At 46.1% G+C, this 22,161-nt stretch overlaps 1 protein-coding gene across 1 annotated transcript in view; it reads left to right on the top strand.

Annotated features, from left to right (window-relative positions):
• LOC142259249 (uncharacterized) overlaps nucleotides 1–22,161 on the top strand; it is a 216,046-nt gene that overhangs the window by 93,289 nt on the left and 100,596 nt on the right. The window contains 2 exon segments of the mRNA XM_075331730.1: nucleotides 3,331–4,909; nucleotides 4,911–4,938. Of these exon segments, the coding sequence (XP_075187845.1) occupies nucleotides 3,331–4,909; nucleotides 4,911–4,938 (1,607 nt within the window).

Consider the following 22,161-nt stretch of genomic DNA (forward strand, 5'->3'; position numbering starts at 1 on the left):
CTTTGCCACTCCCCTAAAAGACTCCAAAAATTTATGTATGAATTTTAATTGGCCCACATTGGGAGCGTACACTGAAGCAATAGTGAATTGCACATTGTTTAGTAGACCAATTAAAATAACATATCTCCCCTCAATGTCCCCCGCCACCCTTTCAAGCTGGAAGGCTACAGAGCTTTTAATGAGGATTCCTACACCTGCCCTTTTGTGGACCTTATTGGCCAAAAAACTGATGAGGATAATTAACATTTTTCATTCTACCATTATCCTGGGCTAATAAATGTGATTCTTGAATGCACAAAACATCACTTCTCGCCTTTCTTACCTCCTTCCAGACCCATGACCTTTTATGCGGAGAATTTAATCCCTTTACATTTAGAGACAATACCTTTAAACCCATGGTATGTAAGGCCAGAAGTGGCTGTAATAGCCGAGAATCTGCTTCCTTTGGAGTATTAATCCTGCAGAAAGAAATGGTACAAACAGGCAAGACCCATCAACAAATAACATGACATAACAATTAAAGAAAAACTGAGAAACAAGTTGCTCCTCACATAACATGACGAAGCTACACAAGGACTGACAAGCACTCAAAACAGTAAGAGCGAAAAAAAGACGCTCGTGGGGCAGGAACTGCAGGTGGGCTGGATGCGGCCACAAACTTTAGTAGCCAGCACCCTCTGTAGAAACCAAAAAAAAATCCAGAAAAATGGAGACCACGACCTCAAAAGGCGAAAGTTATGGGAACTTCAAGCTTTAAACCATTCAGGGTTAATTCTCCTGTTTTGGGGTGAATCTTTATCCAAGGTAGATGGCGGAGGGGGTGGAATATCCCAGTCCTCAAACACTTTTCCAAGTTGCGCAGTAGAGAAGCAAACCCGAGTGTTACCATTTTTACTGACAATGAGCTTGATAGGGAAACCCCAACGATATATAGTGCCTTTATCCCGTAGAATCTTTGTAAATGGGGTGAATTCTCTCCTCGCAAACGTGCCAGCTGAGAGATCAGGGAACACCGAATGGCGAGCAAATCTGTCTGGCAGGGAAGGTTTCTTCTTTAAACCAAGCAGGAAGGCCTCCTTTGATTTATAGAAGTGAATGCAGGCAATAGTATCTCTGGGAATCGAAGGGTTAAGTCCTTGAGGCTTAGGGATTCTGTGGATCCGGTACACTAAGATATCTCTCCCTTCTGATTCAGGCACAACAGCTTGAATAAAGTCCTGTAACAGGGGGAGCAAATCTTTATCATGTACTTCTTCTGGTATTCCTCTTATTCTAACATTGTTTCTCCTGGATCTGTCCTCCAGGTCCAGCATTTTAGATGTTAACTTGCAGACTTCAGCTTTAAGCTCCTCATGCTCATCTATCAGGGCATTGTGGAACCCTGTTAACTCCTCCATTTTGTTCTCCAAATGATCTCTGCGGTTCCCTATGTCTCTAACTTCCCCCTTCAGCTCTGCCAACATGCTCTTTATATCATTTTGCATAGATTTCCTGAAAGCTGCAAAGAGGGATTTCATTTCCTCCTTTGTGACAGGCTGGTTATCAAGGCTTACCATTTCCACAGTGCCCGCAGTCTCCATGGAGCTTCCTCTGCTTGAGACAGAGGAAGTAGCAGAGCGTGCAGGCCCTGCAGACTTTGCAGCATGAGGGGAGGCAGCAGCCATCTTAGAAATCCTCTCCAGCCCGGAGCCTCTGGCAAAGAAGTCAGATACCTTTCTGGGGGAGCTCCGGAGCCTGGTTTTGGACCGCCTCATCTGATCCCAGGGTGATACTGAGTGCCTGGAGAAAGATTCACCGCTGAAGGAACTGCCGGTAAGATGTGTGAGCCACTTCACCGCCTGAAGTTGTCAGAGCTCCTGGATTATGTGACCAGCACCATGCTCTGCTAGGCCATGGCCGAAATTGTCTATGTTGTGCATCAATGTCACAACGAGATGCTTGCAGGCATCACCAACTGTCATGGTGGCATCAGGATCTGTGGAAATTACAGATTCTGGCACTCTGCTTGCTAATTTCTATGATGTTTGTGAGCAGTGCAGGGAGACGCAGGCGTCGAACCACATACTTAGTAAGACTAGCAAGAGTTATTATCTGCTGAGCTCCTTGTTAATGTATTTGATTACATGCTGTAATGGAGCCAGTATCATTTGCTCCCCTTCTGTATATGCTGGCTGGACTATTCCATTAATGCCAGCTATAGTTTACCTATACAGGTCTGGTGAGGTGTTGTGGTACAAACTAGTGGTTGTTGTGCATTATTGCTGTGAGCAGTTGTGGTGTTAACCCTTGTTGTCTTTTTGTTTCTGCCTTAATGCTTTTGCTTTTCTCCTTAGTCTCACACTGTTTATTTCTGTGAGTTTGCAATGTGTCTGAATTTTGGTTTTCCTGTCTGTCTTAATCTTTATTTCCATCATACTCCTGCCCCTTCCTTCCACGTTCGGGGGTAATCCAGTGGTTAGGGATAGCCTACGGTTTCCTAGCATGAGGGAAAGTATAGGAGCTCCCTGTCCCTTATTATCCTACAGTCACATTGCGACAATCAATCAGAATATTTACTGTAGCACATTCCAGAGAACTGGTGCTAGGAATGGGAGATCCGAATTAACGAAGATGTAACTCTAAAGGGTGCTTTACACGCTGCGACATTGCTACTGATATATCGTCGGGGTCACATCATTAGTGACGCAAATCCGGCGCCGGTAGCGACATCGCAGCGTGTGACACCAAGGAGCGACGATCAACGATCGCAAAATCGTTCAAAAGCGGTGATCGTTGACACGTCTCTCCTTTCCTTAATATTGTTGCTGCAGGTACGAAGTTGTTCGTCGTTCCTGCGGCACCACACATCGCTATGTGTGACGCCGCAGGAGCGACGAACATCTCCTTACCTGCGTTCACCGGCAATGAGGAAGGACAGAGGTGGGCGGCATGTTCCGGCCGCTCATCTCCGCTCCTCCTCTTCTATTGGGCGACCGCTTAGTGACGCCGCAGTGACGTCGCTTTGACGCCAAACGCACCTCCCCCTTGAGGGAGGGATTGTTCGGCGGTCACAGCGACGTCGCTGACAAGCGTGTGGAGCTGCTGTAGCGATAATGTTCGCTACGGCAGCGATCACCAAAAGTTGCACAAACGACGGGGGCGGGTGCTATCGCACTCGACATCGCCAGCAATGTCGCAGCGTGTAATGTACCCTTTAGATCTCGAAATTGGAAAACAGATTCAGAATAATTTGTTTCCTAAATTAATTTCTAATAATATGGTTTAAAAAAATAAATGTACTTTCAAAATTATATAATTAAAAAATAATAACATTGTGTTTGTTTTTAACAGATGACTGTATCAGGAGTTCACATGGAAATATATCTTCAGAATTTAAAACAGATGATCAAACTACCACACATGAAACATATGAAGAGCATGCTGTTGTCCCAGATATACCTCCAGTCCTTCCTCGGAAAGCTTTATCATCTGATCTTTTCAAACAAGTCCAAAATTACGATTTATCACAGAATTGTAAGCAAAATAAAAGTTACAGAAAGGATGTGGAACATGAAACGGCTCCTACAAGGGAGAAACTATTTTCATGTTCAGAGTGTGGGAAATGTTTTATGCGGAAATCAAACCTTGTTAGACATCAGAAAAGCCACACAGGGGAGAAGCCATTTTCATGTTCAGAGTGTGGAAAATGTTTTATTCAGAAAATAAACCTTGTTAAACATCAGAAAAGTCACACAGGGGAGAAGCCAATTTCATGTTCAGAGTGTGGGAAATGTTTTACTCAGAAATCAGATCTTTTTGTGCATCAAAGATCTCACACAGGGGAGAAGCCATTTTCATGTTCAGAATGTGGGAAATATTTTATTCAGAAATCATCTCTTGTTTGGCATCAAAGATCTCACACAGGGGAGAAGCCATTTACATGTTCAGAGTGTGGAAAATGTTTTATTCGGAAATCAGAGCTTGTTAGACATCAGAAAAATCACACAGGGGAGAAGCCATTTTCATGTTCAGAGTGTGGGAAATGTTTTATTCAGAAATCAGACCTTGTTAGACATCAGAAAAATCACACAGGAGAAAAGCCATTTTCATGTTCAGAATGTGGGAAATGTTTTATTCGGAAATCATATCTTGTTTGGCATCAAAGATCTCACACAGGGGAGAAGCCATTTTCATGTTCAGAGTGTGGAAAATGTTTTATTCGGAAATCATATCTTGTTTGGCATCAAAGATCTCACACAGGGGAGAAGCCATTTTCATGTTCAGAGTGTGGGAAATGTTTTATTCAGAAATCAGACCTTGTTAGACATCAGAAAAATCACACAGTGGAGAAGCAATTGGCATGTTCAGAGTGTGGGAAATGTTTTATTCAGAAATCAGATCTTTTTGTGCATCAAAGATCTCACACAGGGGAGAAGCCATTTTCATGTTCAGAATGTGGGAAATGTTTTATTCGGAAATCATATCTTCTTTGGCATCAAAGATCTCACACAGGGGAGAAGCCATTTTCATGTTCAGAGTGTGGAAAATGTTTTATTCGGAAATCAGAGCTTGTTAGACATCAGAAAAGTCACACAGGGGAGAAGCCATTTTCATGTTCAGAGTGTGGGAAATGTTTTATTCGGAAATCACACCTTGTTAGACATCAGACAAGTCACACCGGGGAAAAGCCATTTTCATGTTCAGAGTGTGGGAAATGTTTTCTTCAGAAATCACACCTTGTTAGACATCAGAAAAGTCACACAGGGGAGAAGCCATTTTCATGTTCAAAGTGTGGGAAATGTTTTATTCGGAAATCACACCTTATTAGACATCAGACAAATCACATAGGGGAAAAGCCGTTTTCATGCTCAGAATGTGGTAAATGTTTTACTAGGAAATCATATCGTGATGACCATCAAAAAAATCACACAAAATAAACCATTTTTATGTTCTGAATGTGGAAAATGTAATTTTCAGAAATCAAATTTTGTTAAACATGTTAAGAAGCCGCACAGGGCAGGAACCTTTTTCATGTTGTGAATAATTGTAATGTTTAACTGGTAAATCAAGTCTTGCCGACCATCAGAAAACCAACAGAGCGGAGCAGCCATTCTTGCTTTCAGAATTTGTCAAATGTTTTTCAACATTAATCAGGTTCTGTTGTCAGATGAGTCACATGGGAGAAACCATCATAATGTACTATAATTCAAAGGGTTTTATCCAAAAATCAGCTACAATTGTTCAAGTAAGAATTGGTGAGGGAAAGAACCATTTTCTCTCTTTTTAAACTTATCGTATTTTTCAAACCATAAGAATGTGGTCATGATGCACTGTTATGGGGGGTTCTGCTGCTGACACTGTTACGAGGGTAATATCCCCCAGTTTCTAGTGCAATGTGTTTGATGACTTTCCATTTAAATATGCTTATAACAAATCTGTGCCTGCCTTTATTATTTACTAAAACGGTGAAGAGCCACAGATTAGTGAATTTTTTAAAAAATAATCCAGTACCAAAACTTTTGGAAGTGTTCCTAATGTCCCCAAAAGGAACTTTCAGGTTGTGAGATCCCACAACCCTCAGTGATCACTCACAGTGGAAGAGTCAGCTCTACGACCCCAGCTCTGTGGCATCCTTCTTAAGCAGTTCAGTAAAACCTTAAAAAGTATGTGACCACGCTAGATTAGTTGAGAGAGCAATTTCTCGTGCTTAGAGCAGCCGCAGAGATTTGTGGGATCCCGCCCTGCATACTAAGATCCCACAAAATGGAAATTCGAGCTCCACTTTGCTAGTAACTTAAGTTGGGTATTTCGAGAGCCTTTATGAACATTTGTGAAAGGTTTTGATACTGGATTATATTTAGATAATTCACTAATCTCAGGTTTCCCACTGCTTTAATTACTAAAAAGCGCAGTCCCAGATTGGAGATAGGAACTCATAAGTATATTATATTGTATATAATTGCATTTCTAAACTTGTTTTGTTAATAAATGCTGGTAAATGTATATTCGTCATGTCTGTCTTTCTCTATTGTTTAGATGTTATGATTTTGCCTCAGAACCTCAGAAGTTGAGGCAGAGCTGTAGGCATTTAGCACAAAAATAGTGAGGGGATGTCACAGAGTTATCACGGCTGGAATCCAATGGCAGAAATGTTGGAAAATCCCAGAGATTTGCAGAACGTGTTGTTAACTGACAGTTTTCTGTTTGTACAGCAGCGGACTCTATAACTCTGGGAAACTGTCAGTTTTTACTCTGTTGCGAGCCTCTGACTTCCTTTATAATCCTCACCCTGGGGTGCTTTGGGTGAGGTTTATAGTTGTTCCTGGCTGTGGTTTGCAGCAGTCGTTTCCTCTTGTTGTTCCACAGACTTCTGTGGTAGCTACTCCTAAGATAAGTGTTTGACGTTTGCTATCTACCTGGGCTCAGGTGGTATGATTTGTGTCTCCCCTGTATTGTTTCCTTTTGTCTCCCTTAGCATTAGTGGTGTTGACGAAGAGCTCATACCTACCATTCTTACTTAGGGCCCAGATCAGGGTTTGCCTAGGGTGAGGTATTCCTACTCGGCGATAGGTGCAGAACCTGTATAGGGTTGGTGAGGGCAGTGAGGGTGAGCTGCAGGTTATTGCCAGGGGTCACCACTTCCCCCTTTCCCTAGTGATAGGGCATTCTTTTCCCTTTCCATTTGTATTGTAATATACAGCTGGTATAGCTTCTATTCCCAGCTGTGACAAGGAAGAAGTGAATCGCATTCTGCATCCTAGATATGTGGAAGTTGTTAAGACACTCTGGTCCCAGTTTATCAAAGCTTTTATGCCAAAAAAAGTTACACAAGCTTTGAAAAGTCACAAAAATTTTAATCAATTCATATTTCTCAAATTTTGGCAGATTTTGCCATTTTCACTCCAAAATTGGCAGAGTTTGGGTGGGACAGAACGTGACACCACAGCTCCTTAAATTCATGATGAGCTGTGGTGTTCCCTATGCCAGAAATCTCACTCCAGTCCCTGATGGGAGTAATATTTCTAGCATGGTACAAGGAGGCACATGCCACTCGTCAAATGCTCCAGATTCATGAAGAGGCATGCACCACTTCATCCATCAAGAGTGGCCCCCGCATAAATTGGGCCCTTTATGTTTTAAAAGCGATCCCTTTTACAAAAGATAATTGTTGTAATAAAAAAAACTGGAAGGATTTTATCTGTCTGATATCCAAAGGGATTGTTTTTTTGTGGGGCTACCCGCAAATAGAGATGAGCGGACCCGTTGAAGTTCGGGTTTGGCTTTTTCAGTCGGACTTTAGATAAAGTTCAGTTCGGGAACCGGGCTTGTCCTGAACCCCGTTAGAAGTCACTGATTGGGCAGTTGGGTCTCCGTCCACATGCATCCAGCCATTAACAGAGTATTTATTACCAGGGGAGGGAGGGTTTTTTCCTTGTGCACAATACATCCTATAACGATGTTTTTACCTCCCCGTGAAAGTCACACACACACTGCAAGCAGCTCGCACTAGGACGAGCACTGAGTTTACCTGAGCACACCGATGCTAGATCGAGTGGTTAGGATACATAAAGCACCCGAACTCCGAACTCTAAAGCAGGCTTTACACGCTGCGACATCGCTCAAGCGATCTCTTTGGGGTCACGGAATTTGTGACGCACATCCGGGCGCTTTAGCGAGGTCTTTGAATGTGACAGTTATAAGCGATTTTGAATCGTCGCAAAAACGGTCAAAATCGCTCATCGGTGACATGCCCCCCTATTCTCGAATATCGCTGCTGATCGGTGTACGAAGTAGTTTGTCGCTCCTGTGGCAGCACACATCGCAACGTGTGACACCGGAGGAACGAGGAACCTCACCTTACCTGCGGCCGCACGCAATGAGGAAGGAAGTAGGTGGGCGGGATGTTATGGCCGCTCATCTCCGCCCCTCCACTTCCATTGGGCGGCGGTTCGGTGACGCTACTGTGACGTCCCTGTGACGCTGAACGAACCGCCCCCTTAGAAAGGAGGCAGTTCGCCGGTCACAGCGACGTCGCAGAGCTGGTATGTGCATGTGACGCTGCCGTAGCGATGGGGGCGGGTGCTATCACGCTCGACATCGCTAGCATTGGCTAGCGATGTCGCAGCGTGTAAAGCGGCCTTAACACTGATTTTTTTGTATAAAGTCACTGAACTTTACTATTCAGGTTCACTCATCTCTGCCCACAAACCTTTATTACAGTTTAGATTATGGGTGTAGAAGAGACCAGAACTGAAAAGGGGCCTATCTCTTGATGAAGAGCAAGTAACATTTATGATACCTATGCTGAGGTTTTGAGAATTTAATGGAATTTGGTTTACTACTTAATCAATAATCAGAATAATGTAAAAATAGTGTCACGCTAGGTTCGGTGAAGTACCGAGTGAACGGCGAAAGGGAAGAGAAACCCTGTGCCTATGGAAGGGGGAGATGGTGACCCCTGACTAAGCCTACCACTGGGCACTGAGTTCCCTCACCACCCTAGATAGATTCCACACCTATGCACCAAGCGGCATACCTGACCCTAGGCTGACCCTGATCTGAGCCCTAAATAGAGAACGGATGGGATGAGCTTTTCGTCAACCCCACTGACCACTAAAGGATACACAGGGATAACGAACAAGGGAAAACAACAAACAACTTATCTCTAGACGACTCAGTAAAAAGTTCAGTAAAGAGCAACAAAGATCCTACTGATGCATGCAAGCCACCTGCTTGCATCCAGAGCTTGTGAAGGAACTGAATATCACCAGCACAAGTCCAGGGAACATGAGACTATTTAAACCCAAGGGAAAATACAGATTATTAGCAACTGAAGGGAAGAAGAGTTCCCTTAGGTCCTAACGGGGAAAAGAATGAAAACCCAACAGAGGAGATACCTAGTACAATGAATTCAGACAGCAGTAAAAATAGAAAGTCAGGGAGCATTTTACGCAGCCAAACGCTGTGACAGAGAGAGACTCTGAAGTGTCATTTACTGGGCTGCTTTCTGTAGTTTTAATAAAATCACTGTATTACCACTAGGGGATTATCACTAGAGAACTAGTAAACCTTCTACCATGTATTGTCGATCTCCATTAGATCTGTATACCCCTGCCCCACCCATGATTGGCAGCTTTCTGTCTATGCTCATTGTACACAGCTGTCAATCAATGGTGTGGGTGGGTTTATGCACAGCAGCATTTCGGAGAACTGGTAGATCTTAAGCAGATAAAACTGATGTTTATCAAAACTTCAGCAAGCAGCCAAGGAAGTGACACATCGCTGGAATCAGGGTCTCTGCCCCTACATCATGCTGTTCTGAGATGAGATAGCAAAACCCAGTGACAAATTCCATTTAAATGACTGCCAGATAAACATCTATTTAGCTAAACTAAGGAAAAAAATTATGTCAACTAAATGACAATAATAATCGTGCTAATTTTTTATTTATTTTGCTATTAACTTTTGGAAATGTAGTCTATTGTGCTATCTAAAATACTCTTGATTTGTCCCACAAATACCATAGATAAATACTCCTTATTCATGGACCTTCACACAATCATATGTAAATTATTCCTTAAATTTCACAATGGATAACCATAGTCCCCCAAACAGAAAAACGTTTGATACAAGATGTCACAAAACAGCACGCTGCTGCCCCCAATTGTCAGGATAATTATGCAATTGACCGACGCTTAACGGAAGAGGCCATGACTGTTTCCACTACTAGGCCGATTATTGGGGAGCTCACAGTGAGGGTATAGTATATATACAACCTTTTCTATCTCATGGAATATATCTACATCTTGATACAGTCACTGCCAACTCCACAATAACAAAAGGAACTACTGCTAGCTGCCACCACCAATCGCTTATACAGGCCAATTGGACACATGTTACAGGTAGCGTATGGCTTCGGGATGCAATATATAGAGTAAGAGGAATGAAGCTATTAAATTTTAGATAATCAGAAAAGTAAGCAGTGTTCATAAAATATACAAAAGATATTACAAAGGGGAACAAAACAATACAGTATATACAATTACATAAAATTAAAGGGAATAACGAAAAAAATTATTGAACCTGGGTCACAAAAATTGGCTTCAGATTTATGGAGGGAAGGACTCCAATGGAACGTGGAGCAATCCTACATGGCAATATTCCTTTCATTGAACGAGGATCCTAATTGGCATTAGCTTTTATTAACACAAGTTACACTCACATACTGGTGACTCATAACAGGGCTGGACTTCAGATAACTATAGGATGTATCTAAGTCTTAGAAAATTATGAGGGTCCCAATTTTCTGATATCTTTGCCCCTGGACGTCCCAGACGAGAGATATTACTATCATCTTTCCTATCATGATTATATCTGTTCATAGATAGGAGACATTGCATAGATATTTTTATCTATCTGGCCGATATCCAATTGGCGTGACCCCGGCCATCACACATAGATGCAGAACGATGCTTTGTGTTCTCCACTATATCATAAATGTCAAAATATGACTTTCCTATCTATTATATTGATGCAGTTCATAAAGCTTCAATTCTTATTTTCTATAAGGAGAAACAAAGGATTTGAATTTCTCTGCTATTTTTCTGTTCAACTGCTGCTCTTATCTCTACCGGTCATAAATCTGTCCTTTTCTACATTCTTGTGCATTCAAGATAAGATTGGCCTTACATCTGCTAGAAGATTCTTTTTAGTTACCTGTTTCCAAAGGAGGTGGTCAGCTTCATAGGGATCTTGTTGAGTCTTTATGGATTTTATCATTTCTATATGACACTGGGCTACATATTGATGTTTTTCCAAAATCAAGCTTTTACACCTTGAAAGCCAAGGTCATTTTTTGGACACTTTCCTCGACTTGGTGCTTGAAGAGTTCAATAAAATCAGAAAAATTACTATCATGATTCACATATGACTCTGCTTGTGGAAAGCAATTATGTGTGTTTGTTTTCCTGCTGTCTTTATTCTCCGGGGTTTGGTCTGATGGGAGGAGCCTATTCTGTTATGCCTCATTCCGGGGGTCATGCTTCCTTATCTTGGAACTGTTTTCTTTGGTAGGCGTACAGTGATAGTTCCTGCTCTGCAGTGTGCGCTTTTGGTTCCTGTGAGTCTGTTCTGATCCTGCCCACTACCTAGTACTCCTTTACCTTACCTTTGTCCTTCCCGTCTTGTCTTACCTACCTGTCTCCCTAACCCGCTCTCTGCTTTGTTATCCCGTCTCCACTCCCTCTATACTAACTTGTCCTCTCGGTTTACGACTTCCACTTGTTACACGCCTGTCCCGTGTCTGGGATCTGCTCCTTCCCCCGCTCTGCTAAACTTTCCTGTGCTCCATGTTGGGCTTTGTAAGTAGCCGGACACGCTCCATGTGCTGAGCTTAACTGGCCTATATAAGACTACCAAGATACTCACCTGTGTCCTGGTATTAGGACTATTAGTTTGTGTGTGCACAGCGACTTGTCTGCAGCCTCCAGAACATCTCCAGACTATCTGTGGCCTCCAGCACCTCAGCTACCAATCTGCCTGTGGCTTCCAGTATGTCTGCACCTGTCTGAGGTCTCCAGGACGTCTGCGGCTTCCAATACCTCAGTTACCTGTCTGCCTGTGGGTGTCAGTACCTCTGCAGCCTGTCTGCAGTCTTCAGGACTTCTGCTGTATGCCTGTGACTGGTAGTGCCTCTGCTGCTCGCCCCAGGTTTTCCAGGATCTCTGCTACATGTCCGTCCACAGCTTTCAGTCTCCTGTCTGCCTACAGCATGGGTCCCCAATTCCAGTCCTCGAGGGCCGCCAACAGTGCATGTTTTCAGGATTTCCTTAGTATTGCACAGGTGATAATTTAATCACCTGCACAGTTGATGATTCCAACACCCATGCAATGCTAAGGAAATCCTGAAAACATGCACTGTTGGCGGCCCTCGAGGACTGGAATTGGGGAACCCTGGCCTACAGCCTCCATTACCTCACTTTGTGAGCCCCTGACAGAATCCAAGACCATGGTTCTCAATGGCGCAGTTACACACACGGCTCCGCTCCGCACACCTCATACACACACGGCTCCGCTCCGTACACCTCGTACACACACGGCTCCGCTCCGTACACCTCGTACACACGCGGCTTTGCTCCGTACACCTCGTACACACACGGCTCCGCTCCGTACACCTCGTACACACACGGCTCCGCTCCGTACACCTCGTACACACACGGCTCCGCTCCGTACACCTCGTACACACACGGCTCCGCTCCGTACACCTCGTACACACACGGCTCCGCTCCGCACACCTCGTACACACACGGCTCTGCTCCGTACACCTCGTACACACACGGGTCAGCTCCGTACACCTCGTACACACACGGCTCAGCTCCGTACACCTCGTACACACACGGCTCTGCTCCGTACACCTCGTACACACACGGCTCTGCTCCGTACACCTCGTACACACACGGGTCAGCTCCGTACACCTCGTACACACACGGCTCAGCTCCGTACACCTCGTACACACACGGCTCCACTCTGTACACCTCGTACACACACTGCTCCGCTCCGCACACCTCGTACACACACGGCTCCGCTCCGTACACCTCGTACACACACGGCTCCGCTCCGCACACCTCGTACACACACGGCTCCGCTCCGCACACCTCGTACACACACGGCTCTGCTCCGTACACCTCGTACACACACGGGTCAGCTCCGTACACCTCGTACACACACGGCTCAGCTCCGTACACCTCGTACACACACGGCTCAGCTCCGTACACCTCGTACACACACGGCTCCGCTCCGTACACCTCGTACACGCACGGCTCCGCTCCGTACACCTCGTACACACACTGCTAGGCTCCGTACACCTCGTACACACACGGCTCTGCTCCGTACACCTCGTACACACACGGCTCTGCTACATCCACACTGTAAACCCCTCCTGACCCCACACATAAACTTCCCCTCATCCAGCACCATGACACCCAGCACAGCAGAGCCCTGCATACACTGAGGATCTGATCATGTGACCCCTGACTCCTCCCCTCCATGTGACATCATCACAGGTCCTGGAAGCACAGAGCAGACACATGTATACTGTGCGGCTGTTACTCTAGATACGGGGTTGGGAAGCACCAAGCGAACAGCAAAAAGGAAGGTAAGGGAAACCCTGTGTCTAGGGAAAGGGAAGATGGTGACCCCTGACCAAACCTACTGCTGGTCCCTGGGTCCTCACCACCATAGATAGGTTCCTCACCTCTGCGCTGAGCCGGATACCTGACCCTAGTGATAACTACTGCTGGGCCCTAAATAGGGAATGGGTGGGATGATCTCTTCATCAACCCCACTAAACACACAAGGAGGACACAGGACAATGCATGAACTACTTATCTACAGATGACACAGGTAGAAGTTCAACTGCAACACCACAGAGGAGTACAAGCCTCCTGCTTGCAACCACAGCTTGAATGAGCTAAAAATATCACCAGCATCCGTCCAAAGAAGGAAGGGATATTGAAGCACCCAGACAATGCTGATGATCTGGTGTAAGGCGAGCTCCTGCTGGGTCCAAGAGAGAAATCCAGCAGGAAATTAATACTGACAGCAGGAACAATGGAAAGTCAGGGAGCGTTCTGCGCAGCCAGATGCTGTGACCTTCTATAGCCAGAAACCACATGACTGTCACACATGACAGCGGCTCTGCAGGTGGAGGTGTGCGGAAATTCCCCATTACTGGTCACAGGCGACATTAACCCCTTCGGCGCTGAGACTTTCTTGGTGTTTTTCTCGCTGATTTCTATGAATCATGAAGCTTTTGTTCCTTTGTCTGTGATAGATTCAGTCGACCCAACTATGAGATTGTATAGAAAATAGTTCCGGCACACTTCACAAAATGCGAGAGAGGAATATAATGCTTCAAAGGATTTTATAAAATGTCCAACGTTTCAACCATCAATTTTGTTTTTTGTCCAGGACAAGAGGATCTAATGTAACAAAAACATAACAGATTCTTTTAGATGATGACAGTCAATAACATACATTACAAAGCTTTATACAAAGCGTCACTAATGAAAAGAATGCATCAAACTGACGCTATAAGACAATAAAGGAGCAATAATGCGATGATTGCACAAATACATGAAAAAAGCTGAATGATTGAGTTTATACAATTTATGAATTAATATTAATTATTCTCATTTAACTCTACAAGTCCCAGAGAGGGGTCATTTAACATTTCCACCCTTGGAACCCTATGGAGCTCGAAATTCCTGGGACTTCTAGTGTTAAATGGAACAAATACAAGACTGGTCAGAATGATGCCAAGAGTACGAAATATAATGAATAGTGTCTACACAGCTAAGAAAAAAATGAGTGACAAAAGGTTCCTCAAGCTCCAAACTGTGGCTTCTCGCTGGGGATATGAGGATATGAGGATATGGGGTGAACAGCCTAAGATGAGTAAGCAGAAAAATAACATACAAATGTAAGAGGACAATATAAAAGACACAGTGATACCCTTATATTGGGGTACACATCAGAGACCCCCGGAGTACAGAATGGAAGGTATATGCCTTTTGCACTTGTGTAGAAAAACAAGGACACAATCGTTCTTAAAGGAAGTGTTTTTGTGGCTTTTTTTTAGCAGCGATATGGCATAAGAGCAATATCTGAGGAAATAGACAAAGTATATAGTGTTATTATCAATATATAATGAATTGAAGCATAATTGATATAAGCTGCATCCACAGGAGCTATTCCAGGGTAAAGCCTGTGACCGGCTGCAGGTAACTAATCTGCTGTGTGACCGGCTGCAGGTAACTAATCTGCTGTGTGACCGGCTGCAGGTAACTAATCTGCTGTGTGAAGGCAGATTTCTCCCGGGCTCCACAAGTGACCTTCAGAGAAACCAATGTTAATTCAAGAACAATTGAGAGGTGCGCACTATAAGGCTGGGGCCACACGGGGCACTACTGCGATGCTCGCATGAGACTCGGCTCGCGTTGGCAGCACAGCAGGAGCCGAGTGTCATGCTAGTGTGCCTGCATCTGAGGTCTGACCCTGCGAGCGGCCCTCAGCTGCGGGGGGCGGCCGGCTCTCAGGAGGGGAGGGAGGGATTTCTCTCCCTCTCTCCTCCGTAGCCGGCTATTGCCATTCTCGCACTGCACTGGCGGTACACCGGTGTACCGCGAGTGCAGTGCGATTTTTCTCTCGCCCCATTCACTTGAATGGGTGCGAGAGAAAGAGTCTCAGCTTACTATCGTAGCTTGCTGCGATTGTTTTCTCGGTCCGATTAGGGTTGAGAAAATAATCGCTCATGTGCGCTGACACACAGGCTAGAATTGGTCCGAGGGGAATGCGATGTTTTATCGCACTCCACTCCCACCGATTTTCTCGCCATGTGGCTTAGGCCTTATAATAATAATATATTTATTCATTTATATAGCGCTATTAATTCCACAGCGCTTTACATACATCAGCAACACTGTCCCCATTGGGGCTCACAATCTAAGGTGGTGAACTGAATGACGTGGGCAGCAAATAGTGACTTACTTGAATCAGAGTAACAGTGGGGATATTTTTGAGGTGCTGTGCATATGCAGAAAATGAGATTAGTGACCAATTTCTAGATCTCTGGCTCTATAAAGCATCTAGGAGTCATAGTGTTAAAATGAAAAGAATTAGTCTTGGGAATAAACCTAATGTCATGTAATATACCCGGTTACTGCAGAGGGATACTACATAAGACTCTACTATCAGAGGTTATTGTAATCTAATATATGCCATACTGAGATATAACACTGGATTAAGAAAAGAGCAGCCTGTGCATCATTTAGGATGATCCAGTATCTGAGAGTAGCTGCAGTAGTGGTTATATACATTGTATGTGAATAATGCCCCTGTGGCCAAGATCCAATTGTGTGAAACAGACCTCTCATATGAGTACATACCTTCAGTGGTGATTCAGGGAGTGATTCCAGTGGAGGGGAGTGTAGCCGTGCCGGCGGTGACCTGCCTTTACATATGATTCCCTGTGCTGCGTCCATTATCCATCTCCTGGACATGGAACGCAATGTGCTGACTTGTGGAACGCCCGCCGCGCACACACCGCACACACCGCTGAGCACCGCATGCGCAGCACGTGACAGACCAGAAAGGGCATGAAAACTAAGTGGTGTTCACAGTGCGCTGGATGCGCGTGAGCAGTGGTAATTTCTTTATTTCTTGTGTCAATGGAATACAGGAGATGTGCTGGATGATGGAATACAGGAGATGTGCTGGATGATGGAATACAGGAGATGCGCTGGATGATGGAATACAGGAGATGCGCTGGATGATGGAATACAGGAGATGTGCTGGATGATGGAATACAGGAGATGTGCTGGATGATGGAATACAGGAGATGTGCTGGATGATGGAATACAGGAGATGTGCTGGATGATGGAATACAGGAGATGCGCTGGATGATGGAATACAGGAGATGTGCTGGATGATGGAATACAGGAGATGTGCTGGATGATGGAATACAGGAGATGTGCTGGATGATGTGTGACGGGGTGTACATCAGAGCAAAGAGAGACAACAGGCCGAGGATGATCCAACAGGTTTACTAACAGGAATACAGGAACAGCACACGACAAGTCCAAATAAAACAGATTCGGGGGCACCTCCCGATAATCCAAAGTGCCAGATCACAACGTAATAGTCCTTTTCAGAGTCCCAGAAATCTCACACAATCCACTGGACGGCGAGGTCTGTCCGCAGATTCAGATCTCGCTCCCTTCCTCTTCAAAAACTCAACTCCCAACTGCATTTAGAAACAGGAGTGAATTGTCTGAGCTCGTGGGCCCGCCCCTCAAGGGTAGGGGTCTATGCAATGGTTGGGCCCACTAGAAGATTCTAGAAGGTTGGCTCCGAGATGTCTACAGATTTGTGTAGTTGGCGTTATCCACTGCTTACGAAACAATGAGAAGTTCCCCTGGCTGTGTGGACAAGAGATAATTGCATTATGGGCCCAGAGACACAGGAGATGGGGGGAAGGTATGGTTACTTACATCCCAAGACATTTCAAAGTGTTCAGTAAGTACAACCAAAGGAAAGTGACATCACATCCTGACATAGTATTACAGCAAATACAGTGAGAAGGTAAAATACATCATGACAATTCCTTCCCCTCCCAACTTGTGTACGTACTAGGGACCTCTACAGGTCGCTGGTTAAGTACACGCAGGCATGGCTGACAGGACTCAAGGCTCCTCTTGCCTGGACAGTCCATCTGCATTTTGGTGTTGGCTGCCCCTTCTATATTGTATGGTAAAGTTATAGGGCTGCAGAGCCAGGCTCCATCGCAGTAAGCGTCCATTGTCCCCAGAGACTCTGTTTAGCCAGGTGAGGGGATTGTGATCAGTAACCACAGTGAATTCCCGTCCATACAGATACGGCCGTAGTTTCTTAAGGGCCCACACTACAGCCAGACATTCCTTCTCAACAGTTGCATAGGCCACTTCTCGGTCCAGCAGTTTCCGGCTGAGATAGGCGATGGGGTGCTCGTCCCCGGCTGCATTCACCTGGCTGAGGACAGCTCCCAGTCCATAAGCAGAGGCATCCGTTTGCACAATGAATCTCCTCTTGTACTCTGGAGCAGCCAGGACAGGATCGCAGATCAAAGCATCCTTCAGCCGGTTAAAAGCCTCATCACAGGCTGGAGTCCAGATCACCAGCCGGGGCATTGTTTTCTTGGTCAGGTCGGTAAGAGGCTTGGCCACAGTACTGAAATGAGAAACAAATTTTCGGTAATAACTGGCAGTGCCCAGAAAAGCCATAACTTGTTTCTTAGTTTGGGGTACAGGCCAGTCTCTAATAGCCTGGATTTTGGCAGGGTCAGGTCGGAGCTTCCCTCCTCCCACTCTATGTCCTAGGTACTGGACTTCCCCCATCCCCAATTGGCATTTATCGGGTCGAATAGTTAGGCCGGCTGCAAGAATCAGGTCCAAAATAATGGCTACTTGATTCAGATGTTCCTCCCATGTGTGGCTGAAGACGGCGATATCATCCAAGTAGGCACAAGCAAAGTCATCACATCCCCGGAGGATCTGATCCACCATTCTCTGGAAGGTGGCCGGGGCATTTTTCATTCCAAAAGGCATGCTTAGAAATTCATACAGACCAAAGGGGGTTATAAAAGCGGACCGTTCTCTCCCTTCATCCGTTAGAGGGATCTGCCAGTATCCCTTACTGAGATCCAAGGTAGTGACATATCGGGACCCAGCCAGTCGGTCTAGAAGTTCGTCAATACGAGGCATTGGGTAAGGATCGCTGACGGTATGGTCGTTTAGTCGCCGATAGTCCACACACAATCGAGTACTCCCATCCTTCTTGGGTACTAACACCACAGGGGAGGCCCAAGGGCTATGGGAGGCCTGGATTACCCCAAGCTGTAACATCTCCTCCAGTTCGTGCTGCATGGTGTTTCGAACTGATTCAGGTACCCGGTAAGGAGCCAGTTGTATGGGACGGATGCCCTGAGTGTCCACATGATGTTGGGTGACGGTGGTTCGACCTGGTTGGGATGAGAAAGCAGCCCGTCTCTGTTGAAGCACTTCCAGCATCTGGATTTTCTGTAAGGAGTCCAGGTAATCTCCCAGGGGAACCTGTTCCACAGTGGATGGGGCTCTCGCTGCTTCCACGAGATCAGGTAGAGAGTCCTCATCCTCTTGACCATCTTCTGAAGCCAACCGACAGCTTGCTATCATTGGAATGTTCCGGTCATGGTACTCCTTAATCATATTCACATGGACAGTCTTTTGCCTTAGCCCCTGATCATCTAAAGCAAGAAGGTAATTGGTATCATTCAGTTTTCTGAGAACCCGGAAGGGACCCTCCCATGTGGTCTGCAGTTTATTCTGCCGATGGGGAACAATCATTAAGACTTGTTGTCCTTCTACAAACTCCCGATAGCGTGCGTTACGGTCATACCATGTCTTCTGTCTGGTTTGAGCCATACGCAAATGACTCTGTGCAAAACTAGCAAGTTGGGCCAAGGTTTCTCGCAGCTTTAGGACATAAGGGACAACAGGGGTTCCTGTATCTTCAACTTGCCCCTCCCAGTATTCCTTGAGCAGGGTTAAGGGTCCTCGGACCTTTCTTCCATAGAGTAGTTCAAAGGGGGAGAACCCAGTGGACTCCTGGGGAACTTCCCGATAGGCAAACAAGAGATGGGGTAGGTACTTCTCCCAGTCTGAATCTCGGTCCGTGAAGGCCCTCAGCATATTCTTCAGAGTGCCGTTGAATCGTTCACAAAGTCCATTTGTTTGGGGATGATACGGGGTCGTTCGGATCGCTCGTACTCCGCAGGTGCGCCACAGACACTGGACCAACTCTGACATAAACTGGGAGCCTTGGTCCGACAAGATCTCACTGGGGAATCCTACTCTGGTAAAAATAATAACCAAGGCCTCGGCCACCTTGGCTGCAGAGATACTTGACAAGGCCACGGCTTCTGGATATCGGGTGGCGTAGTCCACAACAGTGAGAATGTACTGCTTTCCAGATTTACTTGGTTTAGCCAGAGGTCCAATGATATCAACAGCTACTCTTTGAAAGGGTTCTTCTATTATAGGGAGCGGTTGCAGGGGTGCCTTTGGGTGATCTCCGGGTCGCCCTCTACGCTGACATATGTCACAAGTTCGGCAGAAATGCGCCACTGCTTGGGAAATCCCCGGCCAATAAAAAGTTTGAGTCAATCGTCTCTCGGTGCGGGTTTTGCCTTGATGGCCAGCCGTAGGAATGTCATGAGCCAGGTGTAATAGGGGAATTCTGTACTTCTGAGGAACAATCAGCTGTTTGCTATAAGTCCAGGGCTTATCTAGGGAGTCGGCATTGGCAACCCGATACAGAAGTCCATTTTCTCTGATAATTCTTTCTCCGTTTTCCCCTAGCTGCCCTATTTCAGCCCGAGTTCTAAAACTAGCAAGGGTGGGGTCAGTCTCTACTTCTTGTCTAAACTGAACTTTATCCCAAGTAACATTCATATTATCCCCACAAGAAGAATCACTCACCGGCTGTAATGGCAGTTCTGGTGGCCTCAGTTCCATGGATGGGTTGTACACGTCCACATGGGCTGCTCTCTTGGCTTGACTTCTGGTTACCGCACCGACAAAGTGGCAATGAAGATTCCCCACATCATTTCCTAGAAGAACGTCTGCAGGGAGGCCGCTCATCACACCGACCACACATTGTTTTGCCCCAAAGCCATAATCCAGGGTCACACTCGCTCTTGGAATATATCTCTGGGTACCTCCTGCCAGTTCAATGGCAATTCCTGGTCCCTTTTGAATTGCTTGTGGTTGAATTACTCGGGGATCGGCTATGGTGAGGAAAGCCCCAGTGTCACGGAAGCCAACAACTTTTTGGCCATCCAGCACGACCTCCTGTAGATGTTTGTCCTGAAGATCAGAAGAACAGGTGGCTGGAGCTCGCACCCCATAGACTCCGGGTAGGGGAGCCAGGATATCTGAGTCACTTGGCAAGTCATCAGGCACAGAATCCAGCTCTTCTCCTGGTGAAGGTGTCTGTAGGTAATGAACAGGCAAAGGCGGTCTGTAGCTGTTCTGTCTACGAACACCTGGACATTGGAATTGCCCACATCCATAACATCTGCGCTCTGGGATTCTTCCTCCGCGTCGTATTCCCAAAGGTGGAGCATGAGTAATGCGAGGCACAGTCACACGAAGGTCCCCATGAGTTGACGGTCTAGGGTGATGGTGAACATTGGGGCCAGAAGGACCAGGGGCCACCAGCGTTGGGGGGTTGGTGTTTTTTTTCTCACTGGGTAGTAGTTTTTTCCACTGAGGCTTGATGGTGAGAGCCTCATCAGCTAGAGCTGCAGCTTCCTCCACAGTGGCTGGTCTCCTTTCACGCACCCATTCCCGGATCTCAGCGGGGCACTTGAAGTAAAACTGCTCTTTTAGGAGGACCTGGAGGACGGTCTCCAAGGTTAAGGCCTCCTCTGCCTCCAACCAACGATGCCACAGATGTTTGAGTTTGTGGGCATACATCTTGAAGGACACTTCCTCATCACATGCTAGAGTACGGAACTGAGTCCTGTAAGTGTCTGGCGTTACAGCATAATGTTCTAGAATAGTCTGTTTAATATCCGCATACTCACAGTTCCACCGAGGGTCCATAGCTCTATAGGCTGCAGCAGCTCCACCCTCTAAGAGCCCAACCAGATGCCGGACGCGCTCCCTTTCTGGGACTTCCATTAATCGACACTGATGCTCAAAGTCCTGGAAGAAGCCCTCAATGTCACCAGCAGCCTCATTAAACTGCTTGAAGTCTTTGCGGGACACTCTGGGAAGTTCCCTCATGATGGGTGCTGGGGTTACAGTCTGTCTGGAACCTCTCGCGGCTTCCACAGCGAGCTGCTTATCCAGCAATGCCATCTCCTCCATCCTGCGCTCCTTCTCTTCAGCTCCACGCATGGCCTCCCTCTTATCTTCTATGGTGGCCTCATCTCCAAGCAGTGCCATCTTTTCCTTGTACCACACAACCCATTGACTTTTTTGGGTATTCACCTCCGGCTCCCGTCTTTGCTCCCCTTGCTGTGGAAATTGTTCCTCGGTGCCATCTTGCAGGCAAGCGTGTTCCAATGCCTCAATTAGTTGCTCCTTAGAGAGTCCTTTGTAGCCGACACCTAATTCACGGGCCTTTGTTTGTAGACTCGCCACAGTCCAGTTCCTGTATCCTGAGGTTCTGGTTTCAGACGTCGATTGGCTGTTGTCCTCCATTTCTTCTGCTCTGATCCCGCTGCTGCCACCAGTTTGTGACGGGGTGTACATCAGAGCAAAGAGAGACAACAGGCCGAGGATGATCCAACAGGTTTACTAACAGGAATACAGGAACAGCACACGACAAGTCCAAATAAAACAGATTCGGGGGCACCTCCCGATAATCCAAAGTGCCAGATCACAACGTAATAGTCCTTTTCAGAGTCCCAGAAATCTCACACAATCCACTGGACGGCGAGGTCTGTCCGCAGATTCAGATCTCGCTCCCTCCTTCCCCTCCCTGTGCTGGATGATGGAATACAGGAGATGTGCTGGATGATGGAATACAGGAGATGCGCTGGATGATGGAATACAGGAGATGCGCTGGATGATGGAATACAGGAGATGCGCTGGATGATGG

Source organism: Anomaloglossus baeobatrachus, assembly GCF_048569485.1.
Source record: "Anomaloglossus baeobatrachus isolate aAnoBae1 chromosome 5 unlocalized genomic scaffold, aAnoBae1.hap1 SUPER_5_unloc_4, whole genome shotgun sequence".
Taxonomy (NCBI): domain Eukaryota; kingdom Metazoa; phylum Chordata; class Amphibia; order Anura; family Aromobatidae; genus Anomaloglossus; species Anomaloglossus baeobatrachus.